The sequence below is a fragment of the Podarcis muralis genome, chromosome 10 (assembly GCF_964188315.1).
Source record: "Podarcis muralis chromosome 10, rPodMur119.hap1.1, whole genome shotgun sequence".
Lineage (NCBI taxonomy): Eukaryota > Metazoa > Chordata > Lepidosauria > Squamata > Lacertidae > Podarcis > Podarcis muralis.
The window spans coordinates 63,243,293-63,266,350 of record NC_135664.1 but is presented as its reverse complement, the minus strand read 5'-3'; the positions used below and the strand labels follow the sequence as shown (position 1 = coordinate 63,266,350).

At 46.2% G+C, this 23,058-nt stretch overlaps 1 protein-coding gene across 3 annotated transcripts in view; it reads left to right on the top strand.

Annotated features, from left to right (window-relative positions):
- The first annotated feature begins 8,634 nt into the window (after nucleotides 1-8,634).
- The window catches only part of LOC114605642 (solute carrier organic anion transporter family member 1C1-like), a 32,237-nt gene continuing 17,813 nt past the window's right edge, over nucleotides 8,635-23,058 (top strand). Inside the window, exons 1-5 of one of the 3 annotated variants that reach the window (XM_028747099.2) lie at nucleotides 8,635-8,911; nucleotides 18,483-18,628; nucleotides 18,850-18,991; nucleotides 19,121-19,253; nucleotides 20,411-20,538. In XM_028747099.2, coding sequence (XP_028602932.2) covers nucleotides 18,518-18,628; nucleotides 18,850-18,991; nucleotides 19,121-19,253; nucleotides 20,411-20,538 — 514 coding nt within the window. In that variant the 5' untranslated portion in view covers nucleotides 8,635-8,911; nucleotides 18,483-18,517. Of the gene's footprint in view, nucleotides 8,912-15,951; nucleotides 16,039-18,482; nucleotides 18,629-18,849; nucleotides 18,992-19,120; nucleotides 19,254-20,410; nucleotides 20,539-23,058 lie in introns of those variants that run through there. The other 2 variants (XM_028747100.2, XM_028747101.2) reach the window with 2 other exon arrangements.

Below are 23,058 nucleotides of genomic sequence, written 5' to 3'. Positions count from 1 at the left end.
TTTTTGGGGGGTTTTTTTGCTTGGCTATCATGCATTTTTAGCTACATTCTCCTCTAATTTACACATTTTTCCATGCCCACCTCTCTCTGTTGGAGAACAAAAAGCAGGGAAATGTGAATTTCAAAGGGTAGCTGTGATTTGGTTCACATTTTGTTTCTGAAAGTGCACTAAAATGCAAACCGAACCAAATTCCTCCCCCACACCTAGTTAGCGCTCTTGCTTAGACAATATATAATAGCCATTACCATACATTATATATAGCCATTAAAATACCACAGCAGCAGAAGGCTGCTAGACCCCCAAACCTGATAATTTTATAGCCATACAGCGGGGCCCCTAACAAAATTCTGGCAAGTGGGGAAGGGAAAATCGTATCCCTTTTCTTTCATTCATTCCTCTTGAAACATCAGAGAATGCAATGCAGGGAGGGAGGGTGTAATCTTGAGCAGTGGCACAGCCTATGTTTAAAGCACACCTGTGTGACTTCCCCCAAAGAATGCCGGGAGCTGTAGTCCCCCCCCCCCCAGAACTACCATTCCCACAATTCTTTGAGGGAAGCCATGCACTTTAAATGTGCTTCCTTATGGCATGCATCCTCTCCAACTCTAATTCCACCACCCCTTTTAGGATACAGTGGGACCTTGGAAGTCGAACAGAATCCATTTCAGAAGTCCGTTCGACTTCCAAAATGTTCGGAAACCAAGGCGTGAAAGCTCTTCCAGCCAATCGGAAGCTGCGGAAGCTGCGTCGTATGTTCGGGTTCCAAAGAACGTTTACAAACCGGAACACTCATTTCCGGATTTGCAGTGTTCGGGAGCCAAAACGTTCGACTTGCAAGGCGTTTGTGAACCAAGGTATGACTGTATTAACCACAAGCAATCATGACTTTGAGCAGGTCAATGCATAATAATAATAATAATAATAATAATAATAATAATAATTTATTATTTATACCCCGCCCATCTGGCTGGGTTTCCCCAGCCACTCTGGGCGGCTTCCAACAAAGTATTAAAATTCAGTAGTCTGTTAAACGTTAAAAGCTTCCCTAAAGAGGGCTGCCTTCAGATGTTTTGGGACTACAATTCCCATCATCCCTGACCACTGTTCCTGTTAGCTAGGGATGCATCTTGTCTCTTATCCTTTTTCCCCACCATTTTGTACACAAGAAAAGCTGCAGCAAAGTTCAGCTGCAGCAAAGTATTCTGGATCCAAACTCCATTCTGGAGCAGGGCCCAGGGCTAGATGAGATGGCCCAAGCCCTGGGGTGGGGTGGGGCAGGAATTGCACAAAAAGGGCAGGGAGCCTCTCTCGCATCTGATCCGGCGGTGGTGCATCGCCACAGAGATGCAGTTTCTGTGAACCGCCCTGAGACCTCTGGGTATAGTGCAGTATAAAAATTCAATAAATAATAATAAAACAATAATATACACAATACACTCCTATGTTAGGAACATAGGAAGCTGCCTTCTACCAAGGCTGGCCATTGAGTCCATCTTCTATCTACCCTGAGAGGCAGTAGCTCTGAGAGGATACAGACTGGTGATATTCTCAAGCCTACCCAAAGATGCACAGGGCTGGAACTTCTTCATGCTAAGCCAGGCACCCCCAAACTCAGCCCTCCAGATGTTTTTGGACTACAACTCCCATCATCCCTTGCTAACAGGACCAGTGGTCAGGGATGATGGGAATTGTAGTCCCAAAAACATCTGAAGGGCTGAGTTTGGGGATGCCTGTTAAGCTAAGGGTTGGTAAGCTAACAATTCTTCTTGTCCACTTGCTTTCCCCCAGGGAAAACTGCTCTTTAGCGCTCTGTCAGATCAAACAGCCACTTGGGTTTTCTCCGGATTGGCGTTTGCTCCAATATACCACTAAAGAGCAGGTTTTCCATGAGAAAGAAGCGGCGCAAGGAGAAAACCGCTCATTGCTTTCTAGGCACGGGACAAGCAGGCGCACAGATAAGCCCTAATGTTCTACTACTGAGCTGTGGCCATATCTTGCCATGAGTTCGAAAACTGCAAATGTAAAACAAAAAACAGAAAGTTGGCAAGAAAGGGATTCTAGAGACGGGTGGACAAAATGGAGAACTATGAAGAACCGGAACCTTGAGCAAAACACACACACACACACAAAAAAAAACCCGTAAAGGACCCCTGGTGGTTAAGTCCACTCAAAGGTGTCTATGGGGTGCAGTGCTCATCTCGCTTTCAGGTCGAGGGAGACGGCGTTTGTCCACAGACAGCTTTCTGGATCATGTGGCCAGCATGACTAAACCGCTTCTGGCGCAACGGGACACCGTGACGGAAACCAGAGCTCACAGAAATGCCATTTACCTTCCTGCCACAGTGGTACCTATTTATCTACTTGCACTGGTGTGCTTTCGAACTGCTAGGTTGGAAGGAACTGGGACACAGCAAAGGGAGCTCACTCCGTCGCGGGGATTCAAACCGCTGACCTTCCGATCGGCAAGCCCAAGAGGCTCAGCGTCACTCGCGTCCCTAGAGCATAGAACCTGAAGAATGGAATGGGTCGCTGGCACCCAGGGCGGGACATGTTTTGTGCCCCCTGGATGAACTGGGCAGCAGTTAATCTCTTTGCCAGCCAACGTCTAATTGAGGGAGTCTTGTTTTCCAAACTAGGCCCAGCCCTGGAAACAAGGGTGAGAAAGACGAAGCCATGAGCACTGCTGCGTCACCCCACTCTCCTGTCCTTGCAGCAAGGCACTCTGGGCAATGTACATAATAATAATAATAAAAATAAAATAATAATAATAATAATAATATTCTTCGAACGGAATATTAAAATACAATAACCAATTAAACATTTAAAACTTCCCTAAACAGGGCTGCCTTCAGATGTCTTCTAAAAGTCTGGTAGTTGTTGTTCTCTTTGACATCTGGTGGGAGGGTGTTCCACAGGGCGGGTGCCACTACCGAGAAGGCCCTCTGCCTGGTTCCCTGTAACTTGGCTTCTTGCAGCAAGGGAACCACCAGAAGACCCTCGGCACTGGACCTCAGTGTCCAGGCAGAAAGATGGGGTGGAGATGCTCCTTCAGGTATACTGGAACTCCCCCCTCTTGGCTGGCCCAGGCTCAGTGTGGGCCTGGGCATCCCTTTGCTGGCCACAAGGAGGAGGCAACGCTGCCCCAGCCCCAAAGGCCTGCCGTGGGCGCAGTTTGCTTCCCTGTGGCTCCAGTCTTGATGAGGAAGCCCATCATGGGGGCATCTGGTTGCACCACCTTGGAAATTTGCACCCAGGGCCATGGTCCCCTGCACCCCCCTACTATGCCACTGATCTGAACTCACGTACTAGGAATCCATTTTAAAATATGAAGTTTGTCTAATCACTGTTCCGTATCAAAGTTTAGACGCCGTTATTTATATGAGCACAAATATATTGCCCATTTCATCCTGATGGATGGGGAAGCGGAACAATGCTGTTTGCAATGCATCTTTTCTATGGGCTCATTGACCCGGCGCACTTTTCTGGAAAGTTGGATCAACAGGTAGGACGGTTGCTACCACACCATTTACGGTTCGTGACCAAGCCTTGCCTCTGCAATACCGCTGACAGAGGCCGTTCCTCTAGCCAACTCCTGCCTTGTTGCTTTTAAAACTTCAGAACTTAAAACATTCAGATTTTAAACACCTGATGCTGGCTTCACATTTTCAGTTTGGTCCACATTTGTTTGGCAGTGATACTGATGAGGAGACAATTCACTGTTAACCATTAAACATCTGTGAAGGAGCCCAGCCTTCTATTTTTCAGTCCCTTTCACTGTGCTGTGGGTTTAGCAGGGGGTTAAACAGTAAGCAAATTAGTTAGGTCACTGGTTTAAATGAGTTGATAATTTAACACATTTCTGAGGTGAGGGTGGCAAATGTGGGTCTAATGCTACATGGGTTCAGTTTCATGTGACTGAAGGTTTCTGAGGCTGCGCTAACACTTCTGTTTGCAGTGCACTCTCAGCCCTGGGGTTTTATTTATACCAGTGAGAGCCAGTGTGGTGTAGTGGTTAAGAGCGGTAGACTCGTAATCTGGGGAACCAGGTTCGCGTCTCCGCTCCTCCACATGCAGCTGTTGGGTGACCTTGGGCCAGTCACACTTCTCTGAAGTCTCTCAGCCCCACTCACCTCACAGAGTGTTTGTTGTGGGGGAGGAAGGGAAAGGAGAATGTTAGCCGCTTCGTAATCTAGTGAACTGGGTTCGCATCCCCGCTCCTCCACATGCAGCTGCTGGGTGACCTTGGGCCAGTCACACTTCTCTGAAGTCTCTCAGCTTTGAGACTCCTTCGGGGAGTGATAAAGCAGGATATCAAATCCAAACTCTTAATCTGTGTTCACACTTCCAAAACTCATGTGTATCCTTTACCTTGTTGTGAAATGCTTCTGTTTCATACCTTGTTTCGCAAACCAGTTTCACACCGATTAGCGTCCCTAATTCATCTCTGCCAAGGTGTGAACATATTTGCATGAGGCAAATGCCTCCTGGTGTGTACACAATCAGAAACAAATTGGTACGCATTCGTTTGATCTGTATTTTGATCATATTGTGTGCCAATCAACCCCCCTCGGTCTGACAGTTTTTCTTGTTGTTCCATGGCTATGCTTTGCAAAAAAAAATCCAATCTCACTCCCTGAATTGAAGCTCGGTTAAGCAACACCTCTCTTTGGATTTTCTGCACATCTGGTAAGATCCGATCCAGCTGGTAAGATCAGCAGCTGTGGAACACAAAATGGTACACAGTAACATCAAAATTTGCAAAAGTACAGTGGTACCTCGGGTTACAGACACTTCAGGTTACAGACTCTGCTAACCCAGAAATAGTACCTCCGGTTAAGAACTTTGCTTCAGGATGAGAACAGAAATCGTGCGGCGGCAGCGGCAGGCCCCATTAGCTAAAGTGGTACCTCAGGTTAAGAACAGTTTCAGGTTAAGAAGGGACCTCCAGAATGAATTAAGTTCTTAACCCGAGGTACCACTGTATTAGAAAATTTTTGCAAACTCTATTTTTCCTGTATTATATAATGACACAAAACGTTATACACATATACAAATATCGATCTATCAATTTCAGGGTGACCTTTTTTCAAAAGATTTTGAAATGGCAGTTCATTCCTTTGTTTTTAGGCAAAAGTTCATCTAACTCAGCTACAGGAACATGAGGTTGTACAAAAAAAAAGTTATAAACCCTTTTCTACACATGCCGCTCGCAAGCCCCCGTGTAGGCAAGCAAGTCCAAATCCACTTCAAGGACACATTCCAGCCAGTAAATGACAGTCACAGAGACGGTGAAGGAGGAGCAGTAAGGGGTATAGCTGAGAAGGGGACTTGGGGGGCAGGAGATCTCCAGCACCAGATAGAGGGGCTTGGGAAGTTGCATTCACATCCCAGGTCTCAGTTTCCCAATCCATGGCTTACTATCCCAATCAGACACAGGGAAGTCACGAAAGAGGTGGGAGCTGTTTAAGTGTGCAGTGACAGCAACAAGAATGCTTCTAGCCCAGAGATGGAAAGATAGAGAAGGAAAGATGGAGGAAAGAAGAGTGGCAGACGAAACTGACGGAGTATGCAGAAATGGCAAGACTGACGGGAAAGATCGGAAACCAGGTAGACAAAGTATTCTTAAAAGATCAGAATAACCTTTTAATATACAGTGGTACCTCTGGTTGCGAACGGGGTCCATTCCAGAGGCCCGTTCGCAACCTGAAAGGAATGCAACCCGCGTCTGCGAGTGCGTGGGTCACGATTTGCCGTTTCTGCGCATGCGCGTGACGTCATTTTGCACGTCTGCGCATGCACGAGCGGCGAAACCCGGAAGTAACCCTTTCCTGTACTTCTAGGTCGCTGCAGGACACAACCTGAAAACGCTCAACCTGAAGCAAACGTAACATGAGGTATGACTGTATTTCAAAGACCACAGTTGAAATCATTGGCAGGGATAAGAATGACACTTGTAAAGTGAAATGAACTTTGGTTAATGTGATTATATAATAGACTGATAATGGTAAAAGATGCAGGAAGAAAGGTTAAACTTTTTGAAACGGAACCCGTGGAGGGAGGGAAGGAGGTCTGAAGGTTTGAAAGAACCTTCTTTATTTTTATGTTTTGGAACAATTATGGCAATTGAATAACTTTATGTAAAATCAATAAAAATTTATTTTAAAAGGAAAGGAAAGGAAAGGAAAGGAAAGGAAGGAAGGAAGGAAGGAAGGAAGGAAGGAAGGAAGGAAGGAAGGAAGGAAAGGAAAGAAAAGGAAAGGAAAGAAAGAGGTGGGGCTGGGGAGAGAGGTGGGGACAATCACCCACCTCCCCATTATACCTTCTGAAACTGGCCCTGCAGATAATTCTTCCTTCCAAAAAAATCCAACTGCCGACACATCAGATTAAACCATAATAAGGGAAGAGCTCTTTTCAATGGGTTGCAAGCGATTTGATAAGATAATAGCCCAAACAATGCCAGTATTTGAACACGGCAAATCCTGGCGCAGTTTTATTGCTACGTATGACAGGCAAGACTCTGCTTCCCTCTTGTTCAGCATCTGTCTGGAGCCACTGGCTGTGTAAGGGGTTAGGGCGTCTGACTAGGATCCAGACATCCAGGGTTCAAACCCCCACTTGGCCATGAATTTCACTGGGTGACCCTGCCTAACCCACTTTGCAGGGTTGTTGTGGAGATTAAATTGGGGTGGGACCACGTACACAACTTTGAGCTCACTGGAGAGAGAAAGGTGGTTTATAAATCCAATAAATAAATAAATCTGGAGCAAGGGGCCATCACAATGCATACACCCGGAGCTGTTTCTCTGGGTCATCTAAATCTGTGCAGACCCTGGAGCGGTACTTGCATCCACCCAGTAATGGGCTGGATACAGAACAATAAACTGAGGCAAAATCCCAACAAGCTGTGTCTCACACACCAGGGATTGACCTCAGGAACTAGGAGCCCAGCCTTAGGAGATACAAATCTCTCATGAAAGGGGAGGGCTGGACCTACAGCCAAGCTGAAACAAACCACAGTAAGCAGAGAGAAACAGACTTGATCCTGAGAAGAGGTTGGGCAGCGGTCCAAAATCAATATCACAAGGAATTCAGTGACAAGGGAGGTATTAGCTTCAAGTGGAGGGTTGTGTTTTCCCCAACACTGGAGAAGGCTCAAGAGGAGAACCTCATACACTCTGCCCTCCCAGGCCACACCCGAAAAACAGCTGCAGGTAATGAAAGAACCTCTGGGGTTGATTACTCTCAAGTAGACATCTCTCACACAAGTCGCATGCTGACTCCATGTCTGTAGACACATGCTCTTCAGCCTGGGGGTTTGAGGGCCTTCTCGAGAACTGTGGCCCAGCTCCACCTCCTGCTCTGAGGGTGTCAAGAGTTCTTCAGCAGGAATGCCCATCCAGGACATACTCAGGAGGCCATGTCTAACTCCTCAAGACTCTGCCCTGCGACGTGTCCGGTTTGTCCTTGGAGGACTCCAGACCAGGGCTAGGTGTGATGATGATCATGACGACAAATAATATTAATGATACAGTGGTACCTCAGGTTAATTCGTTCCGGAGGTCCGTTCTTAACCTGAAACTGTTCTTAACCTGAAGCACCGCTTTAGCTAATGGGGCCTTCTGCTGCCACCGCGCCTCCGGAGCACGATTTCTGTTCTCATCCTGAAGCAAAGTTCTTAACCTGAAGCACTATTTCTGGGTTAGTGGAGTCTGTAACCTGAAGCGTATGTAACCTGAAGCGTATGTAGCCCAAGGTACCACTGTATTAAGTTAATACCCCTGAACTACAGCCCTTCCCCAAAATTGGGAGTGGGAACAGCCGTGTTCTCTAAAGTGGTGTGAATAAAATATACGTAGGGACGTTGGCAACTGTCTTACACTGACTGGCAGTGGCTCTTCAGGGGTTTTAGACGAGGCCTTCTCTGCTCTGCTGGGGATTGAACAGCAGACCTTCTGCATGCCAAGCAGATGTTCTGCCACTCAGCCGCCGCCCTTCGATTCCCGCATTACAGGGGGTTGGGCTAGATGACCGCTGGGGTCCCTTCTAACCCTACAATGCTACAATTCCATTCTCTCCACCTGCTTCTCTCTCTGACAGGGTTCGGCTGAACGGCACAGCTTGCTTTGAGGTCCTCGGCAAGCATCTCGCAAGCCACAATTGGGTCACACGGGCAGCGTGTTAAAACATGCTGGAGAGAAGTCTGTGCCTTGTTTCTGCTTCAGATATAATTTAGTATGGTCATATGCAAGCTTCGTCTTACAAGCCGCAATTGATTCATGTGAGCAACAAGGCATGCTTGCGTCTCTCCTGAAACCACATGACCTCTGGCTCGCAATGTACTCTAGCAGTGCAATAGGCTCCCAAAACTTTAGACGTGAGTCTTTCTGCAACAACTTCTGCGTACTTAAATTTTGTTTGCTCGTTTTTTTCTGCTCTGGCCTCCAGCCAGGGTGAGGAATACACCCGTTCGCTGTGGATTTCATGAGACGATCACCTGTCTTTGGTGAGGGAACAGTTCCACATTCTCTTTCACCTGATGCCCTCAGGACTGAAGAACTTCCAGGATCCCACCCCTCCTTCCCAGCCTTCTATTCTCCTTTCCTTTTTCAAAACCTTGAAAACATGTGGTTTCTTTGGAATAGTTCGGTTTGCTAACTTTGCGGGCAACCTGCCAGCTTAGCAGCCGTGCGATAATCTGCAGTTCATTGAAGCAAGCAGCAGCAGCAGCAGCAACAACAGAAAATGCCTTTGCGTTGGTGGTTATAGGGGAATTTGGGAAGCCAGCCGTGTTGCAACACAGTGGGCCGGTCTCCACCTTTTAAAGGAGTCCGGTCCCTGGCAGTGACGTTGAGCTCTCTCCTCCTTGCTCCAGAAGCAACAAGGAACATTGCTTGACTGACCAGAGGTCCAAGTAAGTTCTCTCTCTCTGCTTCTGCCCAGCTCTCTCTGTCGCTTCCATTTAATGCTCTGACACTGAGGAATGTGTTGCCGAGCAAATGCACAATGACCTCTTGACTGAGCTTCGCTTTAAGTGGACAGGGGACTGTTGTTCTTTCCATCCCGCAAAAGCCTCTTTTTTTAGCACGCTCATGAATTGTGACTTGTTCAGGCCTCTCGGCCACTGTTTGTTGTCTTATTTTTAAATGCCTATTTATATGTTACTTGCTCAGCAGGGCTTTAACTCAGTGGCAGAACCCTTGCCTTGCATGGAGAAGGTCCCAGGTTGAGTTCTCAGAGACCCTCGGCCAGTCAGTGCAAGCTATATAGAGCTGGGTGTTCTCTGTATAAGGGAGCTCCCCATGTTCTTTGGAGGGAAAGACCTGTAGCTCAGTGAGAGAGCATGCAGGAGATCCCAGATTCAATCCCCGAGACCTCCAGCTATGACTCGGAATGTCCCCTGCTGGAAACCCTGGAGAGATGCTGCCAGTCAGTGTGGACAGTATTGAGTTAGGTGGACCAATGGTCTGAGTCAGGATAAGGCAGCTTCCTATGTTATGAATATCGATGCAGAATAGAACTGCCCCAGTTTCCAGTCTGTTCCATTCAAAACCTGAGACCCAGAGACCTGCCAGTAGGGCTGTGCTGAGGAACTGCAATTCTGTGGATTGAAATCTGCAGATCCGGGATGGAATCCTTCTTCAGATTTTGCACTTGTTTGCACTTTCTGATGCAGTTCTTGGTGGGATAGCGTGTGCACAAAAATGAGAAAAATAAATAGGCAACGTTTTGAAGAAAAGAAGGAGAAAAACCAGCTGAGTTCTGTTGGCCAATCCCCTTTAAATCATGCAGGATTATTCATTGACTGATAATCTCCAGATTCAGGGGCAGAATGACCCTGGAACCTGACTTTTGGGCACTGGCATGATCAGGTAAGGACTTTGGGGCAGATGTCCAGAGTCCAGCACAACGAGTAGGAAAGCCACCAAATTAATTGGTTCTGGTTTACCACTTTTTGGAGTAAGTTAAAAAGAACGATCTAACCGGAAGAGTCCGCGACCAGAAAGAGGAGGAACACCACGAAGAATGGAAGAAATTTAATGATTATTTAGCTAAATTTGTTAAGCTAAAATAACTGGAAGTAGCGTCCAGATACTTAATGGGCTTAGGATTGTATTTATGTTAACTGATAAAATAATATGTTTTATACAAGAAGGAGAAGATTTAAAGATGTTAATGTTTAATTTAAAGGGTATTAAAATTGGGATTTGGAAAACCGTTATAAGGATACGCAATGAAATTCAACTAAGGGGAAACGAGGAAGTCGTTTTACAAAGTAAATAACTGTTATTTTCAATAAGGTTATGATTTATGTTTGTTATGTTTTGTTTGTTTTATGTTTTTGTTTGTCGTTGATATTGTAAAAACTAATAATTTTTTTGCAAAACACACACACACACAGAAAAACCCCATCTAAATCAGGGGCATGAAACCATGCAGTCCAAAGTTTGGAATCATGAAGCAAAGGGGGGAGGAGAGAAAGGAAACCAAAGGTGGTTGAACCAGGCTTGTGCCAGGCAGATGTAGGGCAGAGCAGTATTTTATTTCCTATTTATTTATTTCATGAGATTTGTATCCCGCTAGATTGTAAAACCAACCAACCTCAAAGCAAAAAGAATAGAGCAATGTTATTCATTGAAACAATCAAAACATTCAAATAATTAAAACCAGCAATAAACTAAAAAGCACATCAGCATTGTAAACATCCAGATGGGTTTGTCTAAACCAAAAAGTTTTTAGCAGGCATCAAAAAGAATACAGCGAAGGCTCCTGCCTACTATCAATTGGCAGTGAGTTCCAAAGTGCTGCTAGGCTAAAAGATGGGTTTCTTATAAGCGCAAAGCGACTTTTGAACTCCTAACCCTTCCCAGGGATTGTGTGCAGTGGTGTCCATTGGGAGGGTGGAAGACCAACAGTAGGTGGAGCCAAACCAAAGAGAAGTGAAGCCAACTGATTTTAGTCTTGTCCCCATCCTCCTCACCTGCTGAGTTCTGCAGGGGGCAATCTTGAGCCTTAGCAGGGGGAAGTTGACAGGCAGGACCCCATCCCTGGAGTTGCTGAAAGTAAGAAGGCAGGCAGCAGTTGGTGGGGCAGAACCTTGTTCACCCAAGTAGTCCAGCCTCCATGCAATGATTTCCTCACCACTGGCAATGGTGGAAGAGATATTCACTATGCCAGCTCCAGGGTTGCTGTGGTTTCCTTCTTGATTTGAAGGCAGGTTTAGGGGACGTTATAGGTACTTTATAGGGATGCAGGTGGCGCTGTGGGTTAAACCACAGAGCCTAGGACTTGCCCATCAGAAGGTTGGCGGTTCGAATCCCTGCAATGGGGTGAGCTCCCGTTGCTCAGTCCCTGCTCCTGCCAACCTAGCAGTTCGAAAGCACGTCAAAGTGCAAGTAGATAAATAGGTACCACTCTGGCGGGAAGGTAAACAGCATTTCCGTGCGCTGCTCTGGTTCGCCAGAAGCGGCTTAGTCATGCTGGACACATGACCTGGAAGCTGTACGCCGGTTCCCTCGGCCAGTAAAGCAAGATGAGCGCCGCAACCCCAGAGTCGGTCACGACTGGACCTAATGGTCAGGGGTCCCTTTACCTTTTTATAGGTACTTTATAGAATAATAGAATTGTAGAGCTGGAAGGGACCCCAAGGGTCATGTAGTCCAACCCCCTGCAATGCAGGAATCTTTTGCCCAATGTGGAACTCAAACCCATGGCCCTGATCTTAAGAGTCTCATACTTTACCAACTATCTGCTTAATTTCTTTCTCTGCATCCAAGGAGGGAGGTCTAATGCTACATTTGGCCCTTGCAACACCCTCTCAGGAACTGTGGGTTGAGTTACCTAAATGTATCACCATTTGTAAAGCACTCACATGATTACCGGTATTTGATTAAGTGGTATACAAATCTTGCTTGTGTTTGGGTATTGCTTGCCGGCTTCCCACAGGCAATTGGTTTGTTCTTGTGAAAACAGGATGCTGGACTAGATTGGACCGCTGGCCTGATCCAGCAGGGGTTTTCTTATTTCTTATTTTCTCACCAAAGGGCTGCACCAACAAGTACAAAATAACCCCTCTGCAGCACCACAAATCCAACTCAATGGTGTAACGTTGGAAAATGTCAATCACTTCTCCTACCTAGGCAGTTATCTTTCCACAAGGGCCAACATTGAAGCCGAATCCAGCATTGCCTAAGCTCTGCAAGTGCGGCTTTCTCCCAATTGAAGCGCAGAGTGTTTGAGGACCAGGACATTCACAGGGAAACCAAAATGCTTGTTTACAAAGCTATTGTACTACCAACCTTACTATATGCTTGTGAAACATGGACCACTTATAAACGGCATCTCCAACTCCTCGAAAGATTCCATCAACAGTGTCTCTGAAAATTTTTACACATTACTTGGGAAGACAGGCAAACTAATACCAGTGTACTGGAAGAAGCAAAGACCACCAGTGTTGAAGCAATGATTCTTCAACATCATCTTTGTTGGACTGGTCATGTTGTGCGGATGCCTGATGATTATCTTCCAAAGCAACTACTCTATTCCAAACTTAAAAATGGAAAGTGTAATGCTGGTGGTCAACAAAAGAGGTTTAAAGACTGTCTCAAGGCAAATCTTAAAAAATGTAGTATAGACACTGACAATAGGGAAACACTGGCCTGCGAGCGCTCCAGTTGGAGAACAGCCTTTACCAAAGGTGTCATGGGCTTTGAAGACACTCAAACTCAGGACACAAGGGAGAAATGAGCTAAGAGGAAGGCATGATGCTTGGCAAATCCACACCGTGATCAACTCCCGCTCAGAAACCAATGTCCCCACTGTGGAAGGACGTGTGGATCCACAATTGGCCTCCACAGTTACTTACGGACTCATTGTTGAAACCGTGTTTATGGAAGACAATCTTACTCAGCTACGAGTGATTGCCAAAGAAAGAAAGAAGATACTAAATAAGAATAAGGAAATAATATTATTGACGGGGGAAGCAAGCAGCAATGGGAACTCTCACTTCGTTTAGAGAAAAAAATAATAACTGCTTAATTGATCGAACGAACCAACTTCTAAGTGGTTGACATAAAGCAATTATCAATAATGCACAAATGCAGCAATAATACACAAATATTTAAAACAAGCATAAAGAGCTAAATTATAACACTTGCCTTTGTGCCCTCCTTGTGGGAACCCCAGAGGCATTTGGATGGTCATTATTGGAAACTGGATTAGAAGGGCATTTTGTCTCATTTAGCTGCAATTTTATAAGTGCAAGAGGTTCCTCTTTGTTTCCCCCCCTCCACACCATTCATGATATTTATAGAGATTTTTACAACTTGACAATTCGGCGAAGAGGAAGAATGACTTACAAGGCATGTTGGAGAATTCTGAAGAAAACAGAAAGGGAAGTGGATGTTGGCTTATTCTTTCTGAAAGCAGCCCTGTTTAGGGAAGCTTTTAATGTTTAATAGGTTATTGTGTTTTTAATATTCTGTTGGAAGCTGCCCAGAGTGGCTGGGGAAACCCAGCCAGATGGGCGGGGTATAAATAAATTGTTGTTGTTGTTGTTACCAGAGCAGAAATCAGTGCAGGGAATATGAACAGTATTTTCTGTGGTGTTGCTTTCAGTCTGCAAATGGTACAGAGTTGATTGTGTTCCCCAACCCAACCCCAGATCTGCATTGTGCTTCCTTTGCATTGTGTTGAAAGGGGCGCAATAACATAAAGACAATGTAACTTGCACAAATCGAGCCATTTTGCCACAGTGGACAGCGAGATTAAGAATGCAGGTTTTTGGCTTAAGACGAACTGCAGTGGAATGGAAACGGCGCTGCATGCAATGAGTATATGGCGGAATGGAAACAAAGCCTTCATACAGGCCTGCTTAGGAGGCTACATGCAAGTCCTAGCAATGGTCATTTGGGTCATCCCATTCACACATGCAAGCTATTTCGCAATGCAGTGGCTAACCTGCATGTGCAAAGCTGGTCTTGGCTTAGGCAGGAAAACATTTGTTTTGATCCAGCAAAGCCTTTGAGGCTGTAGTATACATGTGTAAGCACAGGCCCACCTAGCTCTTGGCTGCAGTGACTTTCGCATCCCCTATTTACTCCCGCTTGCACAAATGCTCTGCTTGTGCATGAAAGGTTTTAGGCTCTGAAGCAGTGCCCCAGGCAGCTTGTAAGAATTGGCTCGATAGAGTACACCAAGCACAGCCTTCCAGATTTTGCTGGACTCCTCAACTTCCATCACCCCCAGCCTGCATGGCGAGAGATGACTGGAAGTGGAGTCCAGCAATATCTGGTGCCTGCATTGGCTACCTCTGGACTAGACCATCAGTCTCCATCTAGCTCAGTCCTTCTACACTGACTGGCAGGGACCGTCCATGATTTCTGGCAGGGGACTCTCCTCTCCCTCCTTGGAGATGCCACAGAGTGAACTGGGGACATTTTGCATGCAAAGCACGCCCTCTGCCTCTAAAAGAGATACCCACCCCTTATTATTTGCATCTAGGACTGTGAGGTACATTGCATCTGAATGAGGAGGTTCTACCTAGGACCCATGTACCTATGGGACCGCCTCTCCTGGTATGCCCCGCCACGGAGGACCTTAAGGTCCACAAATGACAACACCTTGGAGGTCCCAAGTCGCAAGGTGGTTAGATTGGTCTTAACTAGGGCCAGGGCCTTTTCAGTACTGGCCCCGACTTGGTGGAACACTCTATCACAAGAGACTTGGGCCCTGTGGGACTTGACATCTTTCTGCAGGGCCTGCAAGACAGAGCTGTTCCGCCTGGCCTTTGGTTTGGACTCAGTATGACCCTTATGTTTCCCTCCCCTTATGGTTTTGATCTATGGGCTACTTTTAAAATGAGGCTGCATTTTAAATTGCATTTTAACCTGTATTTTAAATTGGTCCCCCCCATTATGTTTTTATTGTAATTTTACTGGTGTTAGCCGCTCTGAGCCCGGCTCTGGCTGGGGAAGGCAGGGTATAAATAAAAATTATTATTATTATTATTATTATTATTATTATTATTATTATTATTATTATTATTACCGAGTAAGATGTTTTGCTGCCACTGGGCTGGCAGCTGAATCTTTCTGGCAAGAGGAGGACATTCTCCACTGCACCTGAAGCAAAATGCTAGTTTTTTGTTGTTTAGTCGTTTAGTCATGTCTGACTCTTCGTGACCCCATGGACCAGAGCACGCCAGGCACTCCTGTCTTCCACTGCCTCCCGCAGTTTGGTCAAACTCATGCTGGTAGCTTTGTCATCTCGTCCTCTGTCGTCCCCTTCTCCTTGTGCCCTCCATCTTTCCCAACATCAGGGTCTTTTCCAGGGAGTCTTCTCTTCTCATGAGGTGGCCAAAGTATTGGAGCCTCAGCTTCAGGATCTGCCCTTCCAGTGAGCACTCAGGGCTGATTTCCTTCAGAATGGATAGGTTTGATCTTCTTGCAGTCCATGGGACTCTCAAGAGTCTCCTCCAGCGCCATAACTCAAAAGCATCAATTCTTCGGCGATCAGCCTTCTTTATGGTCCAGCTCTCACTTCCATGCATCACTACTGGGAAAACCATAGCTTTAACTATACCCGGGGGGGGGGGGGGGCAGACTGACCATGTGACATTCACTCCTCTGTTATCCTACAGAGGAACATCTTGGGGTGTGGGCATTCAGGAAGAACAGCTAGCGGGGGCTGCCACCCACACTCCTCAGCATCTTCTGCTTAAGGCAGGTCGCTTCACTTTGGCTAATGGTAGGTTATCATGATCCTGAGCCGATCTAATCCCTTCCAGTCCCATCCCATGGAGGGATAAACCAGTCGCTCTGCAAATCGCCCTTCTGAGTTGCTGCAAGGGTCAGGGCACTTCTCACATGGTGCTGTTACAGGAATGACTGTGGGTGTTCCCTGGTGAGAGCAGGGAGGTCCAGGGGTGGGGAGAGCTAGCCTTTCCCTCCTTTTTAGCCTGAGCTTCATTTGAGAGCGAGAGCAGCCGAGGAGAGAGCTATACTACTCCCTATAAATACATACCGGTACTTGGCATAATTAGTAGGTAGAAGTGGTTCTCTCTGGAATTTCTGTATTTCGGGTCTATGTAATTCCCCACATGTTTTCTGCTTCGGTTTCTATTTACGTTTAAAGAGATACTTATCTAATTGTAATCTGTGGGACTTTAACATGTGGGTTCTTTTGCTTGTACATTGTGTATTCTTTGTGATTTTATTTTTAGGGTGTTGCGAATCCTCTCAGAGATTTTCTGTGCAATATGGAGCAGATTCCTAAATAAAGCTTCCTGCTTTTGTAATAATAATAATAATAAAAAACCCATCCAAGTCAGCGGTCATCATATAAGATCTTGTGTCGGTTGTTATCATTTCTTAGATCTAGCTTGTGTTTTTAGTTGTGATAATGTTTTGTTTGCTTTTGAAACGTTTAGAGTTTGTTTTATTTTTTAAAAAAATACTGAGTTCCTTTGGAAGGAAGCGCTGGACAAAAATCTAATGAAACAGAAGTGTTGAAGAGTTCTGTGAAGCTTCTGAACCTTGTCAATTTTTAATTTTTTTTATCTTGAGCAGAATTTGGGTGCATTTCTGCCCTCTGCTGAAATGCAGTGACAATTGTGCTGTCAAGCCATTCAAAGAAGGGGAGGAATGAATTGAAGTGGGAAGAAAAGGAGGGCTGGTCAAAATGTTTAAAAATTAAAAATTAAAAAATTTTAAGAGGTCAGATTCCCTGGCTGGTTAATCATCAGCAGGAGATAAAGGGACCCAAAGTGTGTTTGCTCTGCATTGCAACTGAAGTTTGTTTAGAGATCTTGAGCATGGCTTGCTTAAAAGGTTAAAACTCTTGCATACAAAATGCTGACGTGGCTGATGTTGGAGGGCACAGAACTGTGAAGTCAGGCCTTTTTTTGGCTACAAGCGGAATTATAAATAGTTTTTTTTAAGAGATCTACTTGGCAACAGGAGCTGGTCAAAATAAACCCCAGCTCCAGAGCTGAAACTGACACAAAAAAGAACAGTTGGTATCTTGGGAACTTGCTGCCATGGGATACTTTAATGGCAATTTTTAATGCTATCCTATGCAGAACTGAGTATTGACTTTTAGCTATTGGTATGAGGTGGGTTTTTTTAGGTAATACATCATACAACCAAAGGCGGAAGAGAAAAGAGAGTACAGTGGTACCTCCAGTTACGAATGGAATCTGTTCCGGAGGCCCAGCTGTATCCCAAAAGAGGCGCCCTTCTGCACATGTGTGTGGCGCAATTGAGAGCTTCTGTGCACATGCACGGTGTGCAGAGTGCTTCTGCGCATGTGGCAAAACCTGGAAGTATACACTTCTGGATTTGCCGCATTCGCAACCCAAGGATTACGTTACCCGAAGGTAACATAACCCGAGGGTCCACTGTACACTGGCAGCATGTGCTGATTCTATTACTTGGACATCAACAGACCCATACTGTACAGTTAAAATAATTACTGCACCACAAAGTTCTCCAGAGTTGTGGTTGTATCTCAAGAGGCAAACTCGGTGAGAGAGAGCAGTCAAAACAACTTTAGTTGGAGTTAAGGGTGACAAACAATTCTCCCTTTCCCATAAAATTTTATGGAAGCTTTTTCATAATACAATATAGTGGTACCTCGGTTTTTGAACGTAATCCATTCCGGAAGACGGTTCAACTTCTGCAGCGTTCGAAAACCGAGGTGCAAAGGGTGGTCTGCAAATTGAATTGAGAAAATTGTGAAACACTCAGCGGAAGCCATTTGACTTCTGGGGCACGTTTGAAAACGGAAAGATTAACTTCTGGGTTTTCGGCGTTCAAAAACCGAAACGTTCGACTTCCGAGACATTTGAAAACTGAGGTACCACTGTACTAATTTAAATAAAAACAAAAAGGAAAGAGAAAAGAAAATGCAAAGTCTTAACTCTTGTCTCACACAGAAAGGGGTGGAGCCTCACAGCTTTCACTTGGGAGCTTCCCTTTCTTCTCCCGGTCTCCCACCCTGGAAGATCTTCCCCTTCCTTGCGTCTCACAAAGGGTCCTAAGGGTGAAGACAATTAAACTGAGCAACCAATAACGAGATTCCTTTTGTGCCAGGGATTCTTGCCAGTGGGGAGCAGGGCTTGAGCAAACGGCTAGCGGGTCTGCAATCAAATAGCAAGCAATTGCAAAAACAGACAACGGGTATAGCTCTTACCTGTGTCCAGTAAGCTACATTCCAGCCACCCAAAAGTGGCTGCACATCTCTGTGTCCTGTGTTCAGGCAAGCATAAACCTGACACTACCAGGACCTCTGATAGAGGCAGCCTGTTGATGTGACATTGCTCTGTGTAAACAGCTGAGGTGGCTCAGATCCAAATCCAGATTGCTAGTTCTCCCGTTTTGCATCCTAAACTGAAGCCATGCTGAAGGTTGGGACTCAGTCCAATACATGAAGTGCTATCATTAAGGAAATGACATGGCTGTGGTTCCTATTTCCCTCCCAGACAGAAAGGTCTGTGTTCCCGAGCTAGAAGATCAGCATCATGGATGGAAAAATGGTTCTGCAGCAAGCTAAAGACAACCCCCCATTCTTGGACAAAAGCCATGGGTCACACCTGGTGAAGAGAGCATGTCTCCCTGTTTCAAAGCTAAAGGTAAAAACCTCCCTTTCTCTGCAACAAATGGCCAAAAAATTCCAGGTGGTTCAAAAGCATGGTCCCTAGCCTTGTCTCCCTCTATTTTCCTTCCACATATTAAATTGTAAGCTCCTTGAGGCCAGAGACTTGTCTGATTTTATCTCTGTGGTTGAGATGTTATATTATCTTGAGACAATAGCTCCTTTGTCAACTCACGTTTTCCTTTCTGTTCACCCCAGATATTCCTGGGGGCGCTGTCGTTTTCCTTCTTCTCCAAAGCGTTTACGGGAAGCTACATGAAGAGTGTGATGACTCAGATTGAGAGGAGATTTGAAATCCCATCGTTTGTGGTCGGACTGATCGATGGAAGCTTTGAGATAGGTATACCTGTTTCCTTCCCACGCCCCCTCACAGGAGGGAAACTACTGTAGTTTTGCAGTGGAAAGGCCTTTTGCCTCTCCCTGAACCACCCCCACCCTAGAATTCATCACATCTCTTCTCCTGATGTAGGAAACTTATTGGTGCTGATCTTGGTGAGTTACCTGGGGCCGAAAGTTCATCGTCCAAAGGTGATTGCGGTTGGGTGCCTCATCATGTCCATGGGATCGTTTGTGTCGATTGTGCCTCACTTCATAATGGGGCGGTAAGTACAGCATTAACAATTACCAACATTAGCATCCTTAGGGAAATGCCTGTCACCAGGGAGGGTGGTCCATGGGTCAAGACAAATGAGCATCAAAAAGAGGACCAGAGTGTTGTGAATGCTTTGTAGAGGGAAGGACTATAGTTAAGCAGCAGATCAATTCTCAGCATCTCAAAGTTGGACTGAGCGGAGTGAACCATATCTGAAGCCTCGGAGAGTTTCTACTGGGCAGCGCAGACATTTGTTTTGGCCCTGCGTTGTTGGCAGGGGATGCTTGGATATCACACTCTTGATTGGAGCTTTGCAGGAGAAGTTTGGGCATACCAAATATCAAGGATAGCCATTGGGCATGGCAGCGTTTGGGCTGTTGTCGAGAAGCCTTGGTTGTGAGGTCATGGGCATAGGCCCCAAAGTCTGGTTGCGATGGCACTGCTCCCACGAGGAAACCAGGACATAAAATTAGGGTCGTAGCAGACCATCTGCTTCGCATGCAGAAGATACCATGTTCAATTTTCAGCTGCATTTCTGGGTCAGGCTAGGAGGAACACCCTGCCTGAAACCCTGGAGAGTTGCTCCCGGTCAGTGTGGACAATGCTGCGCTAGATGGATACAATGCTTTAACTCAATATAAGTTAGCTCCCTATGCTCCTATGTACCATTCAGAATTAAAGGGTATTAATAGTATCCTCAGGGACACGGGTGGTGCTGTGGGTTAAACCACAGAGCCTAGAACTTGCCGATCAGAAGGTCGACAATTCGAATCCCGCAACGGGGTGAGCTCCCATTGCTCGGTCCCTGCTCCTGCCAACCTAGCAGTTCAAAAGCACATCAAAGTGCAAGCAGATAAATAGGTACCACTCCAGTGGGAAGGTAAACAGCGTTTCCGTGCACTGCTCTGGTTTGCCAGAAGTGGCTTAGTCATGCTGGCCACATGACCCGGAAGCTGTACGCCGGCTCCCTCGGCCAATAAAGTGAGATGAGCGCTGCAATCCCAGAGTCATCTGTGACTGGACCTAATGGTCAGGGGTCCCTTTACCTTTACCTAATAGTATCATCATCATCATCATCATCATCATCATTGTTATTATTAACAAATATTTTAAAACCTTCCACATTTCCATCACACGGCATTTGTTTCTTCCTTCTTCTTTTTAAAGTTACAATTACAAGAGCATTGCGGTTTCTGTGACCAATTCTTCTGCGAGTGTCTCGGCTTGCTCAACAGTCGTTCCTCCCCACCATGCAATAGACGACTTGGAAAGTTTTCAAAATGCAAGTGCTCTTGGTAAGCAAAACTTTGGTGGCTCCCGAGGTGGGCTGTGTCCCAGGCTCTTGGTGTGCACATGAAGAGATGCAGGGCATAATTTCATCATGTAGGCTTATTAGTCTCTCTCATGCCCTGACACCTTTTGGGCAGGTTGCTGTATGGCCTTATGCCACCAACACCTCTTTATGTAGCAACTGGTACTGTGATTTTCCAGGCTGAACAATTCATATTCTCTTGCAACTGCCCTCTAATATTGTAGCCATGTTCCCGATAAGAGAATTACCCCTGTATGAAATGATGGTTGCATATGCACCATTCATTCAAACCAAACACCTCCCAACCCCTCAAAATCAAGGGATCTGTAGTTTACCCCCACAGAGCTACAATTACCAGCACCCTTAACAAACTACAGTTCTTGGAATTCTTTGGGGCATATGTGTGTGTTTTGAATGTGATTTAAATGTATTGCTGAACGCACATTGATCTCTGAGCAGCAAGAGACTTCAGCGGTTTCTGTGCTTACCCAGGTGAAGGCCAATGGAAATGCTGGTGTCTTTGGGATATATGCATTTATTTGCACATCTATACAGTGGTGCCTCGGGTTACATACGCTTCAGGTTACATATGCTTGAGGTTACAGACTCCGCTAACCCAGAAATAGTGCTTCAGGTTAAGAACTTTGCTTCAGGATGAGAACAGAAATTGTGCTCCGGCAGTGCAGCAGCAGTGAGAAGCCCCATTAGCTAAAGTGGTGCTTCAGGTTAAGAACAGGCTCAGGTTAAGAACAGACCTCTGGAACGAATTAAGTACTTAACCTGAGGTACCACTGTACAACCCGAGCATGGGATGGAGGGGTTAGCCCCAAGCCTCTACTTTGGGTCTCCAGCTTCCAGCTCCAGCCACAACTCACATCTCTACTTGGCCTATTGTTCTCCATCCTAGGATTGACGTGGCTTGAGCCAAGTGAGGTGAGGAAAGGCCCACCCATTTGTCTCTATGGCAACATGTCTTTGGACATGTAAACTGTGGTACTTAACTAGACAGCTACAGCATGACCATTCCCTTAGCAAAGGAACTAGATAGACCTGTTTACCAGGTTTCCTCTTATACATCCTACCTGCACAGGATACAGGATTGCAGCTATGGAAGGGACTGCTGGGTATCATCCAGACCAGCAGTTACAATCGATTTATGCCCTCCGCTGCTGCTACAGTTGCTATTACAGTTGCTCCTCTTCAATATTGCTTGCCAGACCAAGGCTTTCAGTTTTCAGCGTCCAGGTTTGGCTGGCATTGAACATCTGTAGCTGAAAACTCTGTTTCCCATCGTCATTCTCTTTAACTGAGAACTCAGCTGGTCGAGTGTCCACAGTGCATTTTGCGAGCTCCCTTTTTCTAACAGCAAACTTAGATGGCTGAGAGCCGGCAGGATTTAAGCCAGAACCAGGTCACTGGGGAACAAGTAGACTTATGGGGAACTCCAAGGTTTACAGGAATATAAAAAACCAAAATAAAAAGTCGGGAAACAGATCTGCAGGGGGAAACAAAAGCAAAAGACTTAAGGAAGACTCAGCACATTCAGTGCTCATGGAATAGTGATAGTACAAGCAGCTTTTCTTCTTCTTTATCTCTTTGACTTTATTTTTGTAATTGTTCTTGCTGCTGTCCCAGCTGCTGGCCACTAAGCAGAAGCATGCAATTGGGTGGGTGAGGCAAAAGAGGGCAGAACAACAAATGCTCATTGCACCTCTGTACAGTAGGCTAGTTTCCACACGCACACCAACACACACCTGTATCCTCCACCCAGGCAAGCAAGAAGCGCGATCAGAGTTCAAGGCCACATTCCACACAGGCAAAAACACCCATGGATGGTGCAAAGGAGACAGCAATGGGATGTGGCTTGGGGAGAGTCACTTGGAGGGCCACATTTGACATCCAAGCCAGTCATTTCCCATTAGGCTAAGGGGCTAACCCTACACCAGGGGTCGGCAACCTAAGGCCCATGGGCCAGACTCTCTTCTGCAGCTCCGGAAATTGCTTCTGCGCATGCCCAGAGGCTGAAGATCACATCTGCGTATGTCCGCGGTGCCAGAAATAGCTTTTGTGTATGCCCAGACGCCAAAAACCGCGCCTGCAATTTTCAGCGTCTGGGCATGCGCAGAAGCGATTTCTGGCACCGCGGACATACGCCAACGTGATTTTTGGCATTGCGCTGTGCTGGTCTGGCCCATGGAGGATCTCCATAGGAGTGATCCAGCCCATGCCCAGTAAGCCTTGCCAACCCCTGCCCTACGCAAACCCGAAGTCCCTAAGCTGGTTGGATGGCGCCTTGTATGCCTCATTCCGGCAACTCCTGCAGCCAAGCTGGTGCCAAACATCTTGCTCTGCTTTCCTAAGGGCCACATCACTGAGGCCGAGAGGGGAGTCTTGTCATCTGGGCAGACCAGGACCTCCATACACACTGCCCAGACTTGCGCCCTGGGGAGGTCACTTTGGTGATGCTAAGGCAGCAAAAACAACATGGGAGGCAGCAGTTATG